Source organism: Corythoichthys intestinalis, chromosome 6 (genome assembly GCF_030265065.1).
Source record: "Corythoichthys intestinalis isolate RoL2023-P3 chromosome 6, ASM3026506v1, whole genome shotgun sequence".
In the NCBI taxonomy this organism is placed as follows: Eukaryota; Metazoa; Chordata; class Actinopteri; order Syngnathiformes; family Syngnathidae; genus Corythoichthys; species Corythoichthys intestinalis.
The window spans coordinates 57,778,515-57,802,605 of record NC_080400.1 but is presented as its reverse complement, the minus strand read 5'-3'; the positions used below and the strand labels follow the sequence as shown (position 1 = coordinate 57,802,605).

The window sequence follows — 24,091 nt, the reverse complement described above, 5'->3', positions numbered from 1 at the left end:
TCAACACAACGTAAAAACCAAGACAAAAGATCGCATTTAATCACAGAATAAAAATAAATAAAAATAAAACAAAAATAGAAATAAAGCAAAAACTACTACTACTAATAATCATTGAAATCAGCAATGGAGATAAGCACAAGAGGAATAGAAGGCAGGTAGATTGAAATATATAGACAGTTATGGATATGCAGTGCTAAACAAAAGCGTTTTTAGCCCTGATTTAAAGGAGCTAACAGTTTGAGCATACTTCAGACGTTCGGGTAACTTGTTCCAGAGGTGAGGAGCATAATAACTAAATGCTGCCTCACCCTGCTTGGTTCTTGTTCTTGGAACATGCAGAAGACCCGTTCCAGACGACCTTAGGGGTCTAGATGTCTCATAGGAATCTAACAAGTCAAGCATGTATTTTGGTCCAAGGCCATTAAGTGTTTTGTAGACGAGCAGTAGTATTTTATAGTCTATCCTTTGACTCACTGGAAGCCAGTGTAGCGATTTCAAAACCGGTGTAATGTGGTCCAGCTTCCTTGTATTTGTGAGGACTCTGGCTGCAGCATTCTGTACTAGCTGCAGCTTCCTGACTGATTTTTTATCAAGACCTGTAAATATACCGTTGCAGTAGTCCAATCTGCTGAAAACGAATGCATGCATAAGTTTTTCCATGTCTTGTTGAGTCAGAAGCCCCTTAATTCTGGTTATATTTTTTAGGTGGTAATAAGCGGATTTAGTGACGGACTTTAGATGGCTATCAAATTTTAGGTCTGAGTCAATAATTACGCCAAGGTTTCTGACTTGATTTGTAGCTGTAAGTGACATTGTGCTAAGTTGGCTGCTTATCTTTGACCTTTCCTTTTTTGGCCCAAAAATGATCACCTCTGTTTTCTCCACATTTAACTGGAGAAAATTCTGGCACATCCATTCATTGATTTGATGAATGCATTTACTCAGGGAGACTAAGGGACTATAATCATGTGGGGACACAGAAATGTACAGTTGTGTGTCATCTGCATAGGCGTGATAGGAGATGTCATACTGTTCCATTATCTGAGCTAACGGAAGCATATAGATGTTAAATAAGAGTGGTCCAAGAATTGACCCTTGAGGGACTCCACAAGTGAATTTGGTTCGTTCTGACTGATAATTTCCGATTGACACAAAGAAATCCCTATCATGTAAATAGGATGTGAACCACTGAAGAATAGTGTCAGTAAGCCCTACCCACTGTTCCAATCTGCTGAGTAGTATGTTGTGATCAACCGTGTCAAATGCGGCGCTGAGGTCCAATAGTAGCAGAACAGATGATTTGCCTGCATCGGTATTCCGACGAATATCATTTAGGACTTTGATAAGCACAGTCTCTGTGCTGTGTTGTGGCCGAAATCCAGACTGAAATGAGTTAAAAAGATTGTTTTGGATCATAAAAGTCTGGATCTGTTCAAACACAACCCTTTCGATAATTTTCCCCAGGAATGTCAGATTTGATATTGGCCTGTAATTACTAATGGTTGAGGCATCCAGATTAGGTTTTTTTCAGAGAGGTTTTATTACTGCAGTTTTTAAAGTCTGAGGAAACTCTCCTGTTTGGAGGGAAGTATTTATAATCTGAAGTATGTCTGGGGCTATGCAATGAAAAACAGTTTTGAAAAAGTTTGAAGGAAGGATGTCAAGGCAGCATGTTGTGGGCTTTAGTTTCGACACTATTTCTGTTAAAGTGGCATAGTCCAAGAGGCTAAACTCTCTAAGATTGACGTGGGGGACATGTTGGGAGGCATTTAGTGTAACATTTGTTAATCCGGAGTTGCACACAGTCTGTCTAATCATTAGTACTTTGTGTGTAAAGAATGCTGCGAAATTATTACAGGACACCTCAGATGCCAATTCCTGAGGTATTGATGCTTGTGGTTTTGTCAGTTTGTCAACAACAGAAAATAGTGTGCGAGTATTGTTGGTGTTTCTACTAATGATCTCTGAAAAATATGATTGTCTAGCATTTTTCAGTTCCTGGTTGTATTTGCGAAGACTCTCTTTGTAGAGAGTCTTGAACCACATCAGGGCCGAGCATCTCGCTGACAATGGCTTTGCAGACAGCAGTGGCGCCTCCAGAAATTTTTCATTGGGGTGGCCAGATGGGGCCACTTGAAATCTTGGGGTGGCACACCAAAACTAAAAGCCATTATTTCAGGTTGCAGTAAAAAAGGTCAGGGGAAAACTATCAGAAAGACTTAAGGACACGGAATGAAATGCATTAGTGATGCTACAACAATCTAACGATATTCTGGCAAGTGGGGTGGCCAACAAATTTATAGGGGGGGCCGTGGCCACCCCCGGGGGCGCCACTGGCAGACAGGTAGTATTAATGTCCCTGCCACAGCAGGGGCGGACTGGTGATCTGTGGGTTCTGGAGGATCACAGAACGGCCGGTGCCCTGGACGGCTGGCGGCCGCCATTCATTATGCATCACTGGTTTTATCCCCCCTAGCCTCTGATTATCTACAGTTCGCATCCAATCCGACAGGTGGCAGCATTGCGCCTGCTGTTCATCGCCAGTCTGATAGAAGAACGAAGAAAGCACAAAGTAGCCTTCATTATGGAGTCACAGGAGTGCCAAAATTAAAAATAAATAAATAAATGAATAAATAAATATAAATATAAAGAGAAATAAATATATAAATAATGAATGAATAGGTAAATAAATGAACGAATAAATAAATATAAAGAGAAATAAATATATAAATAAATACAAATATAACGGTATACTTTGTCATTGACATTTACTTTTGGTCATTAACAACCACAAGCGGAAAAAACAATGACAATATTTTTCATTGACTTTTACTTTCTGTCATTGAACACCACAAACGGAAAAAACAATGACAATTGTATTTTTTGCCTTTGCCGTTTCTGTTTGGCTTTTACATTGTCATTTGTCGATCGCCTTTCCTCTTCGGGAATGTAAATGGCGAATGCGCAGAGAAACGGTCTGTCAATCAAATGACGTTGGGGGAGCTTTCCAACCAGGAATAGTAGTCGATAACTGATTATTCCTAGTTTACCTGAAGGAAAGTGACGTCGGTTATCGAGTTGCACGTGCGGTTTTTATGGATAGGATAGACTGGATAGATATGGATATGGATAGACTTTTTACGTGATAGATTCAATGATAGAAATACATCTTTCTAGGCCGGTAAAAAATATATTATAAAATATATTATTCGATACACATGCCAGACCATTCAAAGAATAATTATTTTCTATGTCCGAATCTTCGCGTCTATAATCATGGCGACATTGGAGGAAGTGGCATAGTGCAGTCACACAAAACAGCCGCGGTCGCGCTTCGGTAGCCGTACGGCCCATGTGCGGAAAGTTAAACCAGGAATAATCAGTTATCGACTACTATTCCTGGTTGGAAAGCCCCTCCAACGTCATTTGATTGACAGACCGTTTCTCTGCGCATTTGCCATTTACATTCCCCAAAGAGGAAAGGCGATCGGCAAATGACAATGACAATGTGAAAGCCAAACAGAAAAGGCAAAGGCAAAAAATACAATTGTCATTGTTTTTTCCATTTGTGGTGTTCAATGACAGAAAGTAAAAGTCAATGAAAAATATTGTCATTGTTTTTTCCGTTTGTGGTTGTTAATGACCAAAAGTAAATGTCAATGACAAAGTATACCGTTATATTTGTATTTATTTATATATTTATTTGTCTTTATATTTATTTATTCATTCATTTATTTACCTATTCATTTATTTATATATTTATTTCTCTTTATATTTATTTATTCATTCATTTATTTTTAATTTTGGCACTCCTGTGACTCCATACTTCATTGGTTCTTTGTGGAAGCAAACTAGCAACGAGCGTCAATGCACAATATGGATGGTGGTGGCAAAAAAAGAAAAGGGTGGCGCGGAGAAGGTTAGGGAGAAAAAAAAATGAAGAAACTGGAGAGCGAAGTATTAAAATGTCATAAGTTGACAAATATTTTCGCAAGCAGCAGTCCATACAACGGCCACGTCGGGTAACAGCAGCTCAGCCCCCGGCGATGGTGAGAGGGGGAGCGGGAGCCGCTCTGACGTGCAGCCGCTGCAGGGAGAGAGAAAAGTAGAGGGAGGGTGTAATGATAATCTGGTGGAAGTTCCCCAGACAAGCGCAGGGCAAGTAAAAAGGGATGAAGAGGGTCACTTGCTCGGTAAACTGGCAATTGTTATCCACCAAGTAGCTACATTTCAAATGAAATAAATGACAATTAAAGGGTTAGTGCCAGCTCGTCCGTTTGCAATCGTGTCAAGTTACAGTATGCTAGTCCTACTATCACTCTCCTAAGGAAAAATATTTTAGCTGTAAAACAATGTATGCACACGCAGCAGCAATATTCAGAAGAAATATAACAAAATATTAATAAAATGAATGGTTTTACTTTAAAGTTTAGTTAAATTGATATGATATATATATTTTATTCATGTATATATCGTTTTGTTTTCTGGTTAATACTTTCCAATGAAGGTTATGTATCCAGGATTTGTCTTGAAATGTTTATTGTATTTTCATTGAAATTTATTATTTGTATAGCAAGATTAATTATGGCAGGGGTCTCCAAACCGGTCCTCAAGGGCCGCTGTGGGGCCTGGTTTTTGTTTCAACCGATCGAGTACCGACAGTTTAACCAATGAAGTTTCTGCTAAAACAAGCAGCACCTGACTGCAGTCAACTGATTACACTTGTAAAACACCAGATTGGTGCACAGTCGTTGTCTTGTTTTGTTAGAATGAAATCCTGCGCCCGCTGCGGCCCTATGTGGAATGGTTTGGAGACCACTGAATTATGGCATAGATATATAGAGATATATTGTAATCAATTGGATACATAAAACTTGCTTTGAAAAATAATTTCTTTCATCTGTTTTTTCAGGTTGATCATAGAGCTAGTACAGAAAATGAACCCAACTCCAGTTCAGCCTTGCAATACTTTGAGCGCCCCAAGTCAGACAGTCACAGTCTAGACACATTTTCTTCATTTTCTCTCAAAGTGCACGAAATTGATGCATTTTACAATAAAATGTATAAAAAAATAAAAATAAAAATAAAGGTCTCCGGGGGTGGGGGGGCATGCCCCCGGACCTCCTAGGGGGTCTGTATTTCCCTCGGTATAGCGATTCTTGTGGGCTGGGCCGTGTCAAAGTCCAGGGCTGCTTTTTAGTCCCAGTCTGCCCCTGTGCCACAGTGTGGGACATTTGGGATTTAGCAACAAGTTCAGCATCAGTTAAGTAGCTTTGAGGGCTTTCGCATTTACCTTTGTAGTTTTTCTCCAGATAGTTGCCTGTTTCTCTGTGTTTTCACAAAGGCAAACAAAATAGTCCATAGTTTGAAGCGACAGGTGTTTCGTTTAGAGATGTTTAAGCTTGCTTGGCATCATGGCCCTGTTGGCTCGTGTCACGTTCAGGAGCAGCTCTGATTTCTAGCCATCAGCCACCTTGCTGTCCTCGACAATGTGTTGGAATAAAACACACAGGGAGGATTGACGGTCGTCACATGGATAAAATGGAAAGGACACTTTCGTGTATATCGACACTTGACGAGTCTAATCAAATGATGTATAGTAGAAGTGCAGGGGTCCACATTGTCACAAACAGCAAGGTGGCCAATGGCTAGAAATCGGAGCGGTTTTTGAATGCGACACGAGCAATACTTCACTCATCTGCACACGACCGAGAACTTTCTACATACTGCTTCCTTCCTATTGCAACTTCACCTGACGACGTAAAAAAAAATTTTTTTTTTTTAATTAAACGATGCGATATTAAAGCATTTTACACCTGATTATCTCTCATGGCACACTAGTGTGTCGTGGCACGCCGGTTGAAAAACACTGTCTTACAAGACCACAAGCCTCTGAGGCGAGGCCACGCCTCCCACGCCATAACATTGCCGAAAGTTTAAAACTGAATAAAAGAATTGGAAAAAAAAAAAAGACCTGAAAATGAAAAAATATATGTATTTAAAGGTTAAAAAATGAAGCTGAGAAAAAAAGATTTGAAAGTAGGAAAAAATCTAATCATAAACCAAAAAGTACCATTTAAACCTGAAAATAACAACTCTTCAACTCATCAAAACCCAGATTATAATACTTTGGGCCTAGATTTTGCTCCATACTCTAACAGTATTTACAATTTCGCAGCATACAGGAGTGACTTGATCCAGCTGGTTCTCAATGAAGTACTTGCTGATCCCAGAAAGTTCCAAAAGGAACTGGAGAAGGTGCCTGTACCTCCTACCATCAGTTCTCTACATGAGGGGCCTTCAAAGAAGCATGTTGTGGCCGTTCAGACTTAATCCAGTGATGTCTAGGAGTCAACATGGGGTCGGGGAAACTTCTCTTTTATCTGACAGACCGCGGTGATGGAATAACCCCTCGTACTCTTGTTCCAAGCAATCCCCACCACCAATTCACAAAACCTCAATATGCCACAAATTCTATGTAAATATGATCAAAAATAAAAATTGTAATAAATATGTGTTCATTTTACGACTGTAATTCTTTAGTTACATGCTCTTCACCTGTTCTTTTCGGGACTGATCCATAGTTACCTATGTAGATGTTGCTGATATTTTGCAAAACGTAATGGTTGAAATCCAGGATGGTCTGTTCAGTGTTACCCATTTGGGCTATTTTCAAAGACAAGCGAGAAAAAAATGCACTGGGCAGGTTAATCAAAATTTGACAATTTGGGAGGGAACCGTTTTGTTTTCTGATGTATAACACTCAAAGGCGGTTAGTAACGTGTTACATTTACTCCGTTACATTAACTTTGGTAACTTTTTGAGAAAAATTTACTTTAAGAGTAGTTTTACTGAGCCATACTTTTACTTGAGTAGATTTGTGAAGAAGAAACGCTACTCTTACACCGCTACTTTGGGCACTACACTAGTCATATTTTTCCTCTTTATTTTATATATCAGAGTGAGTTTGTTTTTTTGCCGGCGCTGCTAACAGTGGCGCTTTCCAGTTTCACCAATGAGACGTTGCAATAGTAATGACATGACTCCATTATACCAATCAGACTCAAGTTTGCTGCTCTATGATCAAACCGGCCTGTTTTAATAACGTGGTGTCTTTAAAGCACTCTAAAAATATAAAAGTATTTGACAGCGCAGCCGTCAAGATGACTCAAAAGAGCAGATTTAACCCCTCCCAGTTTTTATTTGGCACCGATTGACCACGGAAACCCGTAGATATGATCCTTTTAGTTTCATTGTTTCTCCACTAGACGACACGCATGCTCTTTGAGCGAATTATGCTTCATTTCTGTATTTCATTTTTATTTATTTATTTTTCTGCTTTATGTGGTTATGTTGTAGGTTATACTCTTCTTCAAAGTATAATAACAGTTCATTTAGATAACTTTGTGCTGGAAAAAAAATATTGCTAAAAAAAAAAAATCTAGCAGTTACTCACAGTGTTACTCATTACTTGACTAGTCTTTTCACCAAATACTTTTTTTGTACTTGAGTATTTATTGGATGGTTACATTTACTTGAGATTTTTTTTCTTTTTTTTCTTTTCTTTGCTGTAATGGCGCTGTGACCTGCACGTCAATTCCTAATTATTTTCTGGTTATAATATCAAAATACAGATTGAGTTGATTAGGTAAAACATTGGTTGTCATTTGGGCTGCTTTATGTTGAACTGGGTGGATTTTACGCTGTGAATGGGCTTGAGATTCTTTCCCGTCTGGCAACCCTGGGTCTCTTATGCCCACTAATTATGTGGAAATTAAATGTATTCTTCTCAAAACCTTTCAGGGGAAAACTCAACAGTAATTAATGACACGCTTGATTCCAAAAACAAATGATCTATGTGTGCAAACAAGGGGGTATGAGTTTCGGGACGCAAGTGTTTTGGACCACGTCGATTATTATTAATTATGTTCACCATTTAGTCCACATTTTAAACAAAGAAGCATATTTATAAAAAATCATTTTCACGAAACAAATTTTCTGACTTTTTATTTTGAAATGATATTGAATTAATTAGGGCAGGAAACGTATCCATTCGTCATGAATTATTTAAAAAATAAAGGCGCTTCACTTCACTCAACCGGTAAGTAAATAACCACTAAAATAGACACTGGCAATTTAATGTAAATTGCTCTTTTTGCATTTAAACCAACGAACACTTATGACTTAGAACACGCTGGTGTAAATACTTGACCCAGTGGTACTCTTGTAGTTTAAGATAATTTTTTTAAAAAAACATGAATATAGTGTTCATATTCTAATAAACCTCATTGCAGTTTCTGCTGTGGCGAAGGTCTGTGGTTAATTAAGTAGATGAATACGATAATGTAATGTTACGATTTATTTGATTATTTTATTTATTGGAGACATTCTATTTTATTTTGAAGCGACTTGCGGATGCCAACTGATGGCGCCTCCTTCTAAGGAAGAGAATTACAAGGGCTCGCCGGATTCAGCAGGCAGTGCACGTCTTCTGACTGAGATGGTGGAAAATCATTAAATCGGTGACACTTTGTCAACTACGGCACTGTTGAAGGCAGGAGAGTGCAGACGGTAAGGCTATGGTTAAATAAGTCTCGTTGTCGCTTCATTTAACACTAGCTTTCTACACTGTAGCATTGAAAGCAAACTGTGAGTGACCTTCTCATTGCAGCTGCTGGTTTAAAGTTCATAAAGCGTGAGAGGGTGAAGACTAACTTCTCACGTCTAACGGGAGAACGACTGCGAGTAAGGATGCCCCAAAAAACTTGTTTTCCCAAACCAGTGTAGATGTACACATATTTTTAACCCTTTATTGCCCTACGTATCACATTTGATACACCTAGAATTTCATGATTTTGAGACTAATTCAGAATTTTGACAATTCTTTTTGGGGGAAAAAAATGATGGATGCAAGTCAACACATGCACTGTAGGTTCCATGAGAAAAACAAACAGGATTTAGCAAGGGTTAGGCTATAGATATCATAGCGCTTATTAGACATATTCATTTTGACTTTTCTTTTTACAAATTTGAAAAAAAGGTTTCATTGGGATCTTTTTTTCTTCTTCATGTTTTGGGATTCTCTGATAATTGCTTCATGTTGCAGGTATTTAAGGGCAAAATCATGTACTCATGTCTTGTTATAACTTTGTTGTGCTTTGGCCTGTTTTACAGCTTAAACCTTCCGTTTCCACCTGCATTATAGGAAAGCTGAAAGATGAGCGCCTCGCTGCAGCGGTAAGTTTAATGATCTCTTTTATTTCAGTCATAATGCTACACGTATTCTCTTCGCTGACGCATTGACAAGATATGGATGGTGCAAAATTTGCAAATGGCTAGATTAGTTAAGTGCTAAATATATAGACCCTACTCACCAACGTCACAGAATGACGTGTCGCTGTATCCGGCCGCCATATTGTCCGTTTCTGTTTAGCCCTATTCTCAATGGTTTCAATTAGTCGTTCAGTATATAGAGCAATTCATGGACGCCCCGGTGCTTTCAGACGCTGTAAACTCATTGAATGCGTTGCATAAAAGGCGTTATGTGGAAAAGCTTCAGTCTATCCATTCGCCAGATCCATATTTGATGCCTAAATCGATATTTTTCAACCCGCTGTCTTCGCCCTCTCTGCCTGACATCTGCTACCCTGATATCTACAACTAACTTGTCCACACAAAATCAGCCTATTCTCACGAAAGTTTGAAAAACTTTAAGAGCAGCACTCTAAGCAACATTACCCCGTGTGACCCAATTTTCTAAAATGGTGACAATCAATTTAAAAAAAAAAAAAAAAAAAAAGGTGACTGCGATGGCCGACGCTTCAAAGATAGGTGGATATTGGACTATTTCTTCAATAAAACACGCAACAACTGTGTCTGCCTCATTTGCAAAGAGACAGTTGCTGTTTTTAAAGAGTTCGATGTGACGCGATAATATTACCGAACAAGACACGCTGACATGTACGTCAACATTACAGGGAAGATACGCAGCGAGAAATAATAGCAACTTGAAGCTAGTTTAATTTCACAGCAGCAGTATTTTGCAAGATCCCAAGTGTCGAAAGAGAACGCCACAAAGGCGACATTGTTGAAATTATGAATTAATGAAAAAAAAATAAAGTAAATGTGACACACAGAAGGGCTTGCTAAAATTTGTTTAAATATATTGTTCTATGTAAATCAGCCAAGGTAGCCCCCCGCATTTTTACCACTCCAAATCTGGCCCCCTTTGCAAAAGGTTTGGACCAGAGGTTGCGCTAGACATTTTCGTTGTCTGTCATTTTGACTGACAGGTCATAAAAATCCGGTCATAGTCTATTTTTACCCGTCACTTAAATTTTTAAAATGCTAATGATGACATATTCAATAGTATTTAGTTTTCATTCATTTTTAATTAATATTGTAACGCTTGCTTGGCGGCGAAAAATTAGACACGGAAGTCGTGGTATTTTTCTCCCTTTTTACTCTGCTTACCGCCAACAACTCCGCCCCCAAAGAAAAGGAGGCAACGATATAGACCCCAATCACCAACGTCACACAATGATCTTAATTGTGGTTGTCAGCCCAAAATCTTCTAAATATATATTAAATGCATCTTACCATATATAAAAAGACTACTACATAGTCTGTGGTGATCGCTTGGTGCCCAGATTTCTTGTCGAATTACAGCAGTCCATCTCGCTCTCATCTTCGCGTCTCTCAGAATACGGTAGAACTTCAAGTCTCTCCGTCTATCTTCTCTGTTACAGCAACCAACCGCCACACACGCCTTCACCATTTTGATTATTAATATTAACGAGCAGAAAAACACGCCGTAGTAGGAAGCATGTACGTAGCGGTAATGTATAAACATGAGGGGCTGACACACAATATGGCGGCTCCGGTCAGGGGGGCAGAGTTGTGACGTCATGTGATTGGGGTCTATACACAGGCGGCAATCTTGTCCATCAATTGGATGACGCGCTGGCACACCGGGTGCACCAATAAGAACCTCGCGTTGATGTGTCAATCACGGTGCCGCCGCCAGACCCCGGTTACACTACAATATTCTGACAGAATAGCCAACGACGTCATGCATTAAGACAGACAATAGCCAAATAATATGCTAACTCGCCACCCTGTGGTCTGGGGTGTGAATTGCAACCTGTCAAAATGACTGACAGACTTCAGTTTTTTCCGTCACAGTTTTAAAAAAACGGTCAACGACGGAAAATTTCCGGTTAACGCGACCCCTGGTTTGGACACACCTGTTTAACTGATGATCCGTAGACGAGGCCAGCTTCTTTCACTTAGTACCAGCTAAATATTATTCAAAATGTAATGATGGTGGAAGAAATAAACATCTTGAATTTGAAACTGTATGTTGTCGGCGATTAGTCTCACAATGATCTTAATTGTGGTTGTCAGCCCAAAACCCTCTAAATTTATATTAAATGCATCATACCAGATATAAAATGACTACTACATAATCTGTGGTAATCGTTTGGAGCCCAGTTTTCTCGTCGAATTGCAGCAGTCCATCTCGCTCTCCTCTCCGGGTCTCTTGGAATACGGTAGAGCTTCAAGTCTCTCTGTCTATCTTCTCTGTTCTTGCAACCAACCGCCACACACGCCTTCACCATTTTGATTATTAATGTTAACGAGCAGAAAAACACGCCATAATAGGAGGAATTTACGTAGCGGTAATGCGTCAACACGATGAGTAGACGGACAATATGGCGCGGAAGCGTGGTTGTGACGTCATGTGAGTAGGGACTATAGTAAACTATTCATTCGTCCTCTGCTCCTCTTACCCTCGCGAAGGCCATGGCGGTGCTGGAGCTTAGCCCATCTTACTATGTGCAAGAGGCGGGGTGTACTGTGAACCGAATGACAGCCAATAGCAGGGCACATCTAGGCAAACAACTTTTCACACGCATAAACACACCTTTGGAGAATTGAGAGTGTTTATTGAGCCTACCTACATGTTGTTTTGGGGATGTGAGCGCAAGAACCTCATATGAGGCGGATGTGCTTATAAGGGTGTAGGTTTTGTCTCAGCATTGGTCGGGACATTAATGAATAAGACCGAACAGATTATTGAACAGTGGGCAGGGTTACATTTCTCACAAATATGAACCAAATCAGTTGCTAAGCTAAATGATCAATGCAAAATAAATCTTTATTGACTCAAACTTTCACATGTATTGGTTCAGGTGATACAACGTTCCATTCAAACCTTTGTTTTCAAAAACTACTAAAGAAACATTCTGAAGTGCAAACAGAGAGCGATCCAAGAAATCTGAGACATCCAAGGACTGATCTATATCTAAAGCATACTAGACTAGGGTGACCATATTTTGATTTCCAAAAAAGAGGACACTCAGCCCGGCCTCAAGTTACTTGAATTTTACTCCAAGTTCACTCAAAGATGCCTATATCACTTTAATATATTTAAAGTGTGCCCCCTCACTCTGGATGGAAAAATGCAGTTTGAAAAAAAAAAAATAATAATAATATATATAGAATGCAGACCCATGGAAATGTTGTCCAGTCAATACATATACACACAGTAGGTTATGTGCCAACTAAACATTTTTGTAAATTACTATCACGACAATTGTCCTTGACGAATTGTTATTCCCATTCAATTTATATTCTCATTCAATGTTCTAGATTGCACACAAACAATACCCGAAATAAACTGACAAACAATTCAACCAGCATGTTTCCAAACGTATCAGTTCAAAACTACGTTTCCCATAATGCCTAGCATGGTTTAGCTTACTGATAGCTCGCTGAGGCAGATCATTGTTCGAAATGCCCATGCGGCCAAAACAACGCCACACCAAACTGCATCGGTTTTTTGGGCTGTGGAACAAATTAATTGAATTAAAATGTGTTCTTGAGGGAGAATCCCGCTCGACATACCACCATTTCGACTTACTGGTCTTAACTTAACCATGTCTTGGAATGAATTTAATTCGTATGTAGAGATACCACTATATTATTAAATCTAGAGGGGGAAAAAAAGTCAAAGCGTCATGTTTGATTCGGTAGGGATTTTGTACTGAAACAGCCAGGACAGAGACGTGTCTCCTTTTTCTACAGAACAACTGAGTTACATTTTTAGTTCTGTAATAATGACTGTACTTCCCTCTTTGGCATGTCTGGTGTTGTACTTTCATTGCATGTCATTTAAAAAAAAAAAAAAAAAAAAAAGTCCTAAAAATGTCCTGAATGCACACTCAGTCATATGCGTTTTCATGAGAAAAGTCCTGCTGTGGAGCATGTACTGTACGGCCAACCCATAATTCTTTATTTAGTACATATCGAAGTGTACAGACCTGTCCGACATTTCCAGAACTGTTAGCGTGTAAACAATGTGACAGCTGCCTTAAAGGTGAAATTTTAAGTGCATGCGTGTGAATGGGTTTACGTGGGTGTTAGATGAAGTGCTGGCATTTCATGGCATACGAAGGGTTAGGGATATCAATGAGAGTTCTCACACATATAGAACAAAAACCTGCATGTGTTCTCTGTGAGAAGCCTTGAAGAGGGATTATTTTAAATAAAGGGTGATAATGTGTTCAGCTCTGGTAAATCCACTCGTACACGCCTCAGAGGTATGTTAATTTACCTGTTTCAACATGCAAGCTCTTTTATAGGCTCTATGAACAGAGCGCCGTGACGTTTCATCTGCTAAAGATTCTCCTGCTGGCTCTTTTTCTCTTTCGGTTTGCTGCCATTCATATTATCAAATTTCCAGCTGAGTTTTATTCTCATTTAAGACACGATTTTTTTTCTCTTCAAGGACAACACACGATTTTTATTCTCTTCAAGGACAACACGAATAAAAGCATGAATATTGATGTGTTCCTTTGTGCACATTGTCAGGTCATACGATTTTAACGTTATAAGTATCCACGGATTTCCCACATACGTCAAACTTAAAGTGCATACGACAAGAGAAAAAAAGTCTTAAATATCATTATTATGTGAATTTGAATCATATTTTGAGACGATTCGACTATATACAACACTTTAGCAAAGCGCAGATGATGAGAAATTAGTCTTTTAATCTGCCGGTTAGTCACGCCCACCATTATAGGGCTCTGGCGTCCCCAACAGGTGGATGTCGTCAGTGGGAGAATGGGCTCATCGGTTTTACTATTCAGCCCATTGAGGGGGAATTATTCAGAACGAGGAAAACGCGACGAAGAGAGCCGCAAAATGTCTGTTTCAGTCTCTCTACTCCCAATATTTTTACAGAATATTCTTTTTATCGAAGTATTTTTCCCCAATTGCTAAATAAATGGTATAGTCATGACAAATAAGTCTTGTGCTAAACGGAATATGAAATAATAAAAATGCATTTATTCAGTACGACATGACAAAATTACTCCATAATGGTCAGAACTGTCGACTTCACCTTTACTGTCTTGCCTCCCGAAGGATATTTTATGCCACCTAAGTCGGGCTTATGTCATTTCCCTTACCCGGCGTGACAGCTAGCCGACATGCTAACCAGAACCAAATGATGTTTCAAAGTCTTCAAAGCAGAAAATTACACATAACTAGCCCGGATAATCTCACATGACGACTGGGTTGTCGATTGTCTTTGCCGATTGGCAACCCGCCCGGCAGCAAACAAGTTAGAGCTCATCGTTCTGCTGCTGAGGGCAGAGGACTCGTTTGCGGGGAAGCAGCTGGACAATGACTGCCGGACAAACCGGCCAATGTCGGAGGAGGGTGTAGCTGCCAAATGGTTAACACGAATCCGGCAAAATAATGCTTTACTACACGGCGAAGTCCTAAAAAGCGAGAGACTCATAGGAGGGCGGCTGCAGTTGCCATGCAGCTAACATGACAATATGTGTATGAGGTGAGCTTTTTTCATGCTCATCCAGGATCAAACGTAAGTAGTCCTTTATTTAAAGAGAGTTTGTAGTGTTTACTTTGTAATCGCTGTATTCGCAGCTATTTTTAACTCAAAGTTGCAATTTCTGATCAGTTGGAAAATTTGACAGAACACCGGGCACATGAAGAGGGCAATAAGCCGAGTATAGTGCTCTCCCGGCGGGGGGATGTGCGACAAGCCGCCGGTCGTCGGCCGATGGCCGAAGGAGCATGTCAGCCACAAAATGCAAGCCACCTACATATTAAAATGATCCCAGTGTTTGACATAATACAAAGCACAATGTTTACTCACTTCCTCGTACGTCCCATGTTCCCACAGTATTAGGGCTTGTTTTGGCCAATATCCACCGTTGAATGGGAAACTTAAATATAACTTAAAAATAAACGAATTAATCCGCAAAATCAGCTGAATCCTTTGTCTTTCTCAAACAACAGTACGGCTGTATTGTGAAGAGGACTCCTTCTCCCGTACACGTCACAGCGCCCTCTTCCTCAGTGCAAGAGCGAAGCCGAAAGTCTGTCATTTTCGTAGCGCGGTATTCAAAAAATTGAATAAATATATTGATCGCTTCTTCACACATCCAAGTGGTCCATTTCATTCAGGAGCATAAAATACCGCGTATATTATGAAATAAACATGCTTTTTCGTGTCACAAGGCATTTTAAAAGTGCTATGAAATACTACAGCAAGTGACTTCAAAATGATAGCAGAGCATATTTTGGACACAAATCTATCTGAAATTTTAACAGAAAATGATCAAGAATGAAATAAGATCCTAATAACCGTAGTCTTCCTTTCTCAGCTACCTTGGCTCCGCCCACCACAAAATCGTCATCTGCGCTTTGCCAAATTGTTGTATATAGTCGAATCGGCTCAAAGTATGATTCTAATTCACATAATACTGCTATTTAAGACTTTTTATCCTGTCATACGCACTTTAATGATTGAATGTACTGTAAACTGTATGCTCTGTGACATGAAGCTTTTGTGGTCAGAATAGGTTTGTCAAAGAAAGAGACCCCAGAACTCAAAAGGAAGATTCAATTTGAATTCAAATATTCACCGGATGTGACATCTGCTTCTCAAATAAAATTAAATAAAGTACTGTACTGTAATGAGAAAATGCACTAAAACCTTAATTCAGACATGTCCAAAGTGCGGCCCGGGGGCCAAATGCGGCCCGTGGTCAAATTTCATCCGGCACCCCCAGCCTCTGTCATAAGATCAATAACGTCTGGCCCGCACACAGACTTAATAAATTGGTCAGCAGTACTGCTACCAGCATATGAAGTAGCTTACACACTAAATGCTGCTCCTCATTTACCCACTAAAAGGCAGCAGGACTCCAAGCAACATTACCCCGTGTGATCCTTGACTTCCAATTTTCTAAAATGGCGACAATCAACAACAACAAAAAGTTGACTGTGACAGCTGACGCTTCAAGGATAGGTGGAAATTGGACTATTTCTTCAATAAAATAAGCAACAACTGTGTCTGCCTCATTTGCAAAGAGACAGTCGCTGTTTTTAAAGAATTCAATGTGAGGCGATATTACCAAACAAGACACGCTGACATGTACGCAGGCATGAAAATCTCTCACCTTTTGGCGAAATTCGCCATTTTGAAGTCAAAAAGGGCGACCTACGTGAATTGCGTAGATCCGAGGAGAAATTCTTTTTGGGAGGGGGGGGGTCGGGAGGTTTTATTTAATTAGCATTATTATTATCATCATGTGATTAACTTAGTACGTAAACTAAGCACTTAAGAACACAGTCAGCAAATCCTTCTAGATGCTTCGCTGACGAGAACCAATCATGGCCCAAGCTGCGTTCCATTATTCCAAACGCGCGCACTCTCCTTACTGTAAATGGAGTGCTCGGAGAGCCTTTGGTTGCATTGCAAAGCTGCGAAAACAAAAAGCAGGCCTTATCCACACCGGGGCAGACCAGAGCGCAGCATACACACTTGCCTGTATTTGCCAGCAGATTGAAGTTGGTGAGTAATGGTTTCAATCGTTTTCACATTTTGCGATATAAAAAATTTACTGCCATTCGTTGCAGCTTGCGTTGAACACTGCCAGAGCTAGCCAAATCTCCCATGAAAAAAAATAGCTCCCGTTAAATTGGCGTCAAGCTTGTGTATTTAGCGGTAATACAAACGAAGAAACACATTGTTGAGTCAAATTAAGCGGCATGCTCTCGGATGGAAGGGGCGCCTCACATCGCTCCCGTCGTCCGCCGGAGACGCGTTATTTTCGGCTTGGATTTGAGCTGACGGCCGGTGTCGGCACAACACCGGCCCGACGAGTGGTGGGAATGTGTCCTGCTTCTTAAAGCTTTTCAGAAATACAGGGATCCCTCGTTTTTCGCGGTTAATGGGGACCAGAACCCGCAGCAATAAGTGAAAACCGGGAAGTAGCATCACAGCCAGAAAGTGTTGATGACAGTTTTGATTTCTATTCACTGTTGCCCCCTCCCAATTAAAGTATGTCACAGTCACAGCCAATTATTATCTAAAGCTGGTTAAAATTGAAGTTATGTTGTTTTAAGGTGTATTAAATACTTGTTCATGTGCCCCTTTTGATCTACGAGCACCCGCCCCTCCACCGGTCTCTGCATGGCCCTGCTGAAACACAGTGTGGGTCGACAGAGCTCAATATTTTGTTGGGGTGTACAGTGTACTGGAACATTTTTCCTCCACACCCTTCTCACCTTTTTAACCCCTGGCCCATTTTCATGCCTGTGTACGACAAAATTACGGGGACGATATGCAGCGAGAAATTGAAGCAACTTTTGAAGCTAGTTTAATTTCACAGCAGCAGTATTTCGCAAGAGCTCGAGAGTCGAAAGAGAACTCTAGTTGAGAGAATGTTGAAATTATTCATTTAAAAAAAATAATAAAGCAAATGTGACACACAGAATAGCTTGCTAAAATTTCCTTAAATATATTGTTCTGCGTAAAGGACGTCAGCCAAGGTCGGCCCCCCACATTTTTACCACACCAAATCTGGCCCCCTTTGCAAAAAGTTTGGACACCCCTGCCTTAATTCATGATTAAAAACCTTCTTTCTTGCTTGTTTATGGACGTGGCGTAAATAGCCTGTTGACTTCCCATATCTGACTTGACTGAATGCTCAACATATATTTAGTACACATACTAGTTTTCCCGCAAAGAGCACATTGCAGCTGTTTACTGTCAATTGAAGCATAATAATAATAGTGAATCAGGCTTACTGTCAAAAACAGGAGGTGTCAAGCTACTGTGAGAAAGTTGAGTAAGTGGAACATCCTGTAAAGTTAATGAACAATGTTTTTCTGCTGAGCTGACCAAAAATAATAAGGCTCTTTTTTTTTTTCAGACATTTGAATCACCTTTTCATTGTTTGGAAGTGGAAGAGGAGAGCAGATGTTTGTCTCTGCCCCGGTGCTGCGTTGTACTGCAAGAGGGTCTGCTCCACTACAATTGAAGCAGGTAAAAAGCAGACTACCTGAAAAAATGTCTGTCCTGATGTTAGCATTAGGAGTGGGTAACTTTGGATTCCTCATAATATGATACAATACAAGTCTCATGATAACGATTATCTCACAATATGGCGATATAACAATTATCGATACATGGGTCAGGTCAGTCTACAATTTTCTAATATACAAGTAATAAACAGAAAAACGAGCTCTTTTCATCCTTCTGTTGTGAATTGAATTGTATCTATCACTAGTAGATGTCCAATTTACTTAAACTGGGAGGGTGGCAGCAAATGATCATTTGCTGCGATCCCTCTCACTTCAAATGGATTGGACGTCAATGGCAACCCATGAGTTTGATTGTGGGGCATTTCAGGTCATTTGCTGTTGATTTTCAGTCACTTCCTGTTGATTTTGGGGATACAGAACAAGAAGTGACACTGGAATCTCTCCAAATGAATAGGCAGTGAGTCAAACTCAACCGGAAGTGACCTAAAAATGCCTTGAAAATAGGAAAGACAGGCTGTGAAAGTTCCGATAGTGGATGAAATCGAGGTTCACCTGTGATACAAATTTTAAAGTATTGGCTCAATTCCATTGGACATTGAGGTAAGCATGATCAGTTTCATATCAGGTAATTTCACTGCATACAAATTAAAAACTAATTTGATTTGCCTGGTTAAGATGAAAGCTATTTCTTTACACCAAATTAAAATACTGTTTGTAGATCCCACAGAGATCCACAGGAGGAAGCTGTTCTTATGGTTCAGCCATCTTCCCCAGGAGGAGAAACAGTTTGGAGGCTACTTTAGCCCAGAGACGATGCATGTGGATCCACTGATCCTGGAAAGGAAGCCAGAGGAAAGAGCGGGACTTCTCAGCACCCCCGTAAAAATCCAGGCTTCTTCTGGCTCCGCCTTGACCGTGGAGCAGCTTTTTGAAATAAATGAAGACCAGCACCATGACCGAGGACTCAACGTACTGCTGTACGGAGCGGTGGGAACTGGAAAAAGCACAGTTGTCCGAAAGCTAGTGCTGGATTGGTGCGCAGGGACCACGCTGACAAACTTCAAACTGCTGATTCCATTTTCCTGTGAAGATCTTGGCGAGCTAACAAAGTAAGACCTTTTTTGTAGAGTGTTTAATTGTGCTTGTGTGTTGTTTCTCTGGGTACAAGTCAATGCATGCAAGTTGGGTTCTCTTGAAAATTAGTTGTCAGTCAATTTTTGCCTGAATGCTCTGTATTTATCATCCCTGTGAATAAGTAGTACCCTGCCTTTTATGTTAGATAAACAGGAATGTATTGCAGTGTTTGATGAGCAACGCAGAATGTGAATGAATTTTGATAAGAGTCATGACAGTTCTACTAAAATGATGACACAACAAATAAAATTTCAGTTATTTGACGCTGATGTGCCTGGAGCAATATTTACTGTACAATCAAGTAAGTCTCATTAACACACATAATTAGATAAATAAATAAATATTGGTAAACAGTACTTTCCCCAACCAAAATATGTATATAGAAAGTAGAGGTGTGTATTGCTTCATATCTGGCAATACGATTCACAACACGATTCACAGGTCACGATACGATTCGATCCTGATTAATCCCGAAACTACACTTGAAGACGATATTGCAATATTTGTATATCACTTTAGAAAAAAAACAAATCAAAATGGACATAAGTACATTTGTATCGATATATTCCTGAAACCCCATCCAGCACTTTAGTAAAAATGTTTTTGTTTTATGTTTGAACAACATATGGCTTTCATAATAACATTTTCTCTTTTTTTTTTTTTTTTTTTTGTGCAAACATACTTTAGCGCAAAGCTGTTTAAATGCAGGATTGTAAATACTTCATGCCTCCGTCTTTGCAGTCAAAGCCAAAATGAGCCCAAATTTCAGACTAATATATAAAAGGACTAATCCGAGCAACCACTATAGGGTGACGTAAATCTCTTCTCAGATTGGTGCAAACTGCAAGGCAATGCTGCTGCGCGCTGCCAATTACTGGACGGGAATAGGAGTGCAAGCACTGAATTGTTTATTTCCACCAAAAACACGCATGTATGTAAGCCTGTCGCGATATGCAATAAGTGAAATTATCGCACGGTAAATGAAAATGAGGGCGGTAATTTTCCCGGCTGCTATTTATCACCGCGTGTGTGCGTTCATGTGTGCTGCGTGCACTCGGCACAAGGGGCGTGTTGATTACATATTTGACTCCCGTAGCTTTCACAGATTTTTATTGGCCATCAACACTCTGTGGAATTAATGTTCAGATACACAAAATAAGTAAACAGTTCTACATTAAACATTTCAAGAGTTAGCATTGCTACATTCAGACTAATGGAAAAAAGACATTGTACTAACCACTTTAGTCTGTTATAAAACATTGACAGTCTTCTCCACAACGCAAAATTGTGGTTAAAAGGTGACACATCAAACATGAACACTCGCTGGATTAAAGAATTTGCAAGCGATGCGAACAAAAGAAAAAAAAATCCATTACTAATACAACATGCATGACGAAAGAGAAGTGCATAATTTTCAACGGAAAAAGCTCTTTGTTGTACTAAGGGGGCCGCCACAGTGACATAAGTAGCAGCACATTCGACATATTTATATAAAATAAATGCTAACTACCCGTTTTTTTTTTTTTTTGGTGTTTTTTAACAAGAATCGAGACTGTTTTACGTCCATATCTGTAAAGAATTCAGAAATTTAAGCATTTATTCACTAGAATTTTTAACAGAAAAAGCTCTTTTTTTACATATGGCGGCCGCCAATTTCCTTACTGACTAACCTCATAGTTCTCTATATTTACGTAAAATAAATGCTACATGCACGTTTTTTTGTTTTTTTTTGTGCTTCTAACCAAGAATCGAGACTGTTTTACGTCCATATCTATAAAGAATTCAGAATTCACAAAAATTTTCAACTGAAAAAGTTTATTTGACGAAGATAGGCCCCTTTTGAATCGCCCCCGCGACCCGTGTCCCGTCAGTGCATTATGAAGTCAGTGGAATTGACTATTCTGATTAAACGACTCAGTTCAAGTAGCTGTGCCAAACAATTTCACTTTTGTCTTTTTTGTGATCTGTTTCAATCAGGGTTGCATCTTTGAGGGACCTGGTCAGTAGGAAATACCTTCACTTGAAAAAAACCCCTCTACTAAGTGGCGAAGGCAACCAAGCCAAAGACGTACTCTTCTTATTCAATGGCATGGAAAAGATGAAACTTGACTTCCGGATTGGCTCCACAGAGCTCTGCAGTGATCCAAATGAGGCGCTGCCCTCTGGTGCGGTGGTGGTCAACCTTCTTCGCAAGTACCTTCTCCCAGAGGTAAAGGAGTATGGAAAATTTCACAATATGCAGCTTGCTGAAAATGCACTTTTTATAAGTTAGACTGTGCGATTATGGCAAAAATCACAATCACAATCACAATGAGTTGAACTGAAATGAAGAATAAGGGCGTATTCACTGGCTTTGTTTACTTGGACAAAATTTCTTAAATCTAATCGGCGTTCGAATTAAAATTATGATCGGATGCAATGTTTTAATGGACACTCGGGCGTCACACTTTCAATCGGAAGAAATTACTTTGCACTTGCGCAGGCTGGTCAAATATACAGAAACTGTTTTGATGCGCGGCAATCGGATTATAATTAGACATCAAGCAACCCTCTCGTTCAGAATCAAATCTTGATCTGAATAGGCTTTTTTTCCCCCAAATCTGTCCTGTTCAGCTGCTTTGACACAAAGAATGGGAATCTGAGTGTCCTTATGGTCTGAACAGTTTTAATCTATCACATGGGAGTTTGTTACACCCCCACTGTGTTTGTATATTGTTTTATTCATTAGGAGAAAGCGGTGAACAGGAAGAGGTGATGAGGGGAGAGAAAGGAAGGAAGGGAGCAGACAGAAGAGGGGAAGAACAAACAATTATAAGAAATACATTTTTATGCATGATGCCTATGAACATAGTGGTGCTTTCGTGAGCTAATTATATTTACCAGTGGATACCATGCGGTGGCCCTGATAACCGAGGAGAAAGAGGAGGGGAAGCTAGTCAAAGAGGATGTGATTAGACTGGGTGGAGCTGACACAAATCAGCAAAGTGAGGTGTGGAACCCAGTATTGAATGAATCACATGTAAGTGTAAGTACAGTGCCTTGCAAAAGTATTCAGCCCCCTTGAATCTTGCAACCTTTCGCCACATTTCAGGCTTCAAACATAAAGATATGAAATTTAATTTTTTTTGTCAAGAATCAACAACAAGTGGGACACAAATCGTGAAGTGGACCAACATTTATTGGATAATTTAAACTTTTTTAACAAATAAAAAACTGAAAAGTGGGGCGTGCAATATTATTCGGCCCCTTTACTTTCAGTGCAGCAAACTCACTCCAGAAGTTCAGTGAGGATCTCTGAATGATCCAATGTTGTCCTAAATGACCGATGATGATAAATAGAATCCGCCTGTGTGTAATCAAGTCTCCGTATAAATGCACCTGCTCTGTGATAGTCTCAGGGTTCTGTTTAAAGTGCAGAGAGCATTATGAAAACCAAGGAACACACCAGGCAGGTCCGAGATACTGTTGTGGAGAAGTTTAAAGCCGGATTTGGATACAAAAAGATTTCCCAAGCTTTAAACATCTGAAGGAGCACTGTGCAAGCCATCATATTGAAATGGAAGGAGCATCAGACCACTGCAAATCTACCAAGACCCGGCCGTCCTTCCAAACTTTCTTCTCAAACAAGGAGTAAACTGATCAGAGATACAGCCAAGAGGCCCATGATCACTCTGGATGAACTGCAGAGATCTACAGCTGAGGTGGGAGAGTCTGTCCATAGGACAACAATCAGTCGTACACTGCACAAATCTGGCCTTTATGGAAGAGTGGCAAGAAGAAAGCCATTTCTCAAAGATATCCATAAAAAGTCTCGTTTAAAGTTTGCCACAAGCCACCTGGGAGACACACCAAACATGTGGAAGAAGGTGCTCTGGTAAGATGAAACCAAATTGAACTTTTTGGCCACAATGCAAAACGATATGTTTGGCGTAAAAGCAACACAGCTCATCACCCTGAACACACCATCCCCACTGTCAAACATGGTGGTGGCAGCATCATGGTTTGGGCCTGCTTTTCTTCAGCAGGGACAGGGAAGATGGTTAAAACTGACGGGAAGATGGATGTAGCCAAATACAGGAACATTCTGGAAGAAAACCTGTAGGTATCTGCACAAGACCTGAGACTAGGACGGAGATTTATCTTCCAACAGGACAATGATCCAAAACATAAAGCCAAATCTACAATGGAATGGTTCAAAAATAAACGTATCCAGGTGTTAGAATGGCCAAGTCAAAGTCCAGACCTGAATCCAATCGAGAATCTGTGGAAAGAGCTGAAGACTGCTGTTCACAAACACTCTCCATCCAACCTCACTGAGCTCGAGCTGTTTTGCAAGGAAGAATGGGCAAGAATGTCAGTCTCTCGATGTGCAAAACTGATAGAAACATACCCCAAGCGACTTGCAGCTGTAATTGGAGCAAAAGGTGGCGCTACAAAGTATTAACGCAAGGGGGCCGAATAATATTGCACGCCCCACTTTTCAGTTTTTTATATGTTAAAAAGGTTTAAATTATCCAATAAATTTTGTTCCACTTCACGATTGTGTCCCACTTGTTGATTCTTGACAAAAAATTAAAATTTTATATCT

General features: G+C 39.9%; 2 protein-coding genes across 5 annotated transcripts in view; both read left to right on the top strand.

The window, feature by feature from the left end:
* LOC130917124 (uncharacterized) overlaps positions 1 to 6,915 on the top strand; it is a 103,469-nt gene extending 96,554 nt beyond the window's left edge. Inside the window, exon 12 of the mRNA XM_057838211.1 lies at positions 6,179 to 6,915. Coding sequence (XP_057694194.1) covers positions 6,179 to 6,333 — 155 coding nt within the window. The 3' untranslated portion in view covers positions 6,334 to 6,915. The remainder of the gene's footprint in view (positions 1 to 6,178) is intronic.
* A 1,391-nt stretch (positions 6,916 to 8,306) lies between these two features.
* Positions 8,307 to 24,091, top strand: part of nlrx1 (NLR family member X1) — a 41,162-nt gene continuing 25,377 nt past the window's right edge. For 2 of the 4 annotated variants that reach the window (XM_057839592.1, XM_057839593.1), the window contains exons 1-6: positions 8,307 to 8,571; positions 8,672 to 8,745; positions 9,175 to 9,237; positions 18,258 to 18,370; positions 19,088 to 19,478; positions 21,481 to 21,712. In XM_057839592.1, the coding sequence (XP_057695575.1) occupies positions 9,218 to 9,237; positions 18,258 to 18,370; positions 19,088 to 19,478; positions 21,481 to 21,712 (756 nt within the window). In that variant the 5' untranslated portion in view covers positions 8,307 to 8,571; positions 8,672 to 8,745; positions 9,175 to 9,217. Of the gene's footprint in view, positions 8,572 to 8,671; positions 8,746 to 9,174; positions 9,238 to 18,257; positions 18,371 to 18,786; positions 18,970 to 19,087; positions 19,479 to 21,480; positions 21,713 to 24,091 lie in introns of those variants that run through there. The other 2 variants (XM_057839595.1, XM_057839594.1) reach the window with 2 other exon arrangements.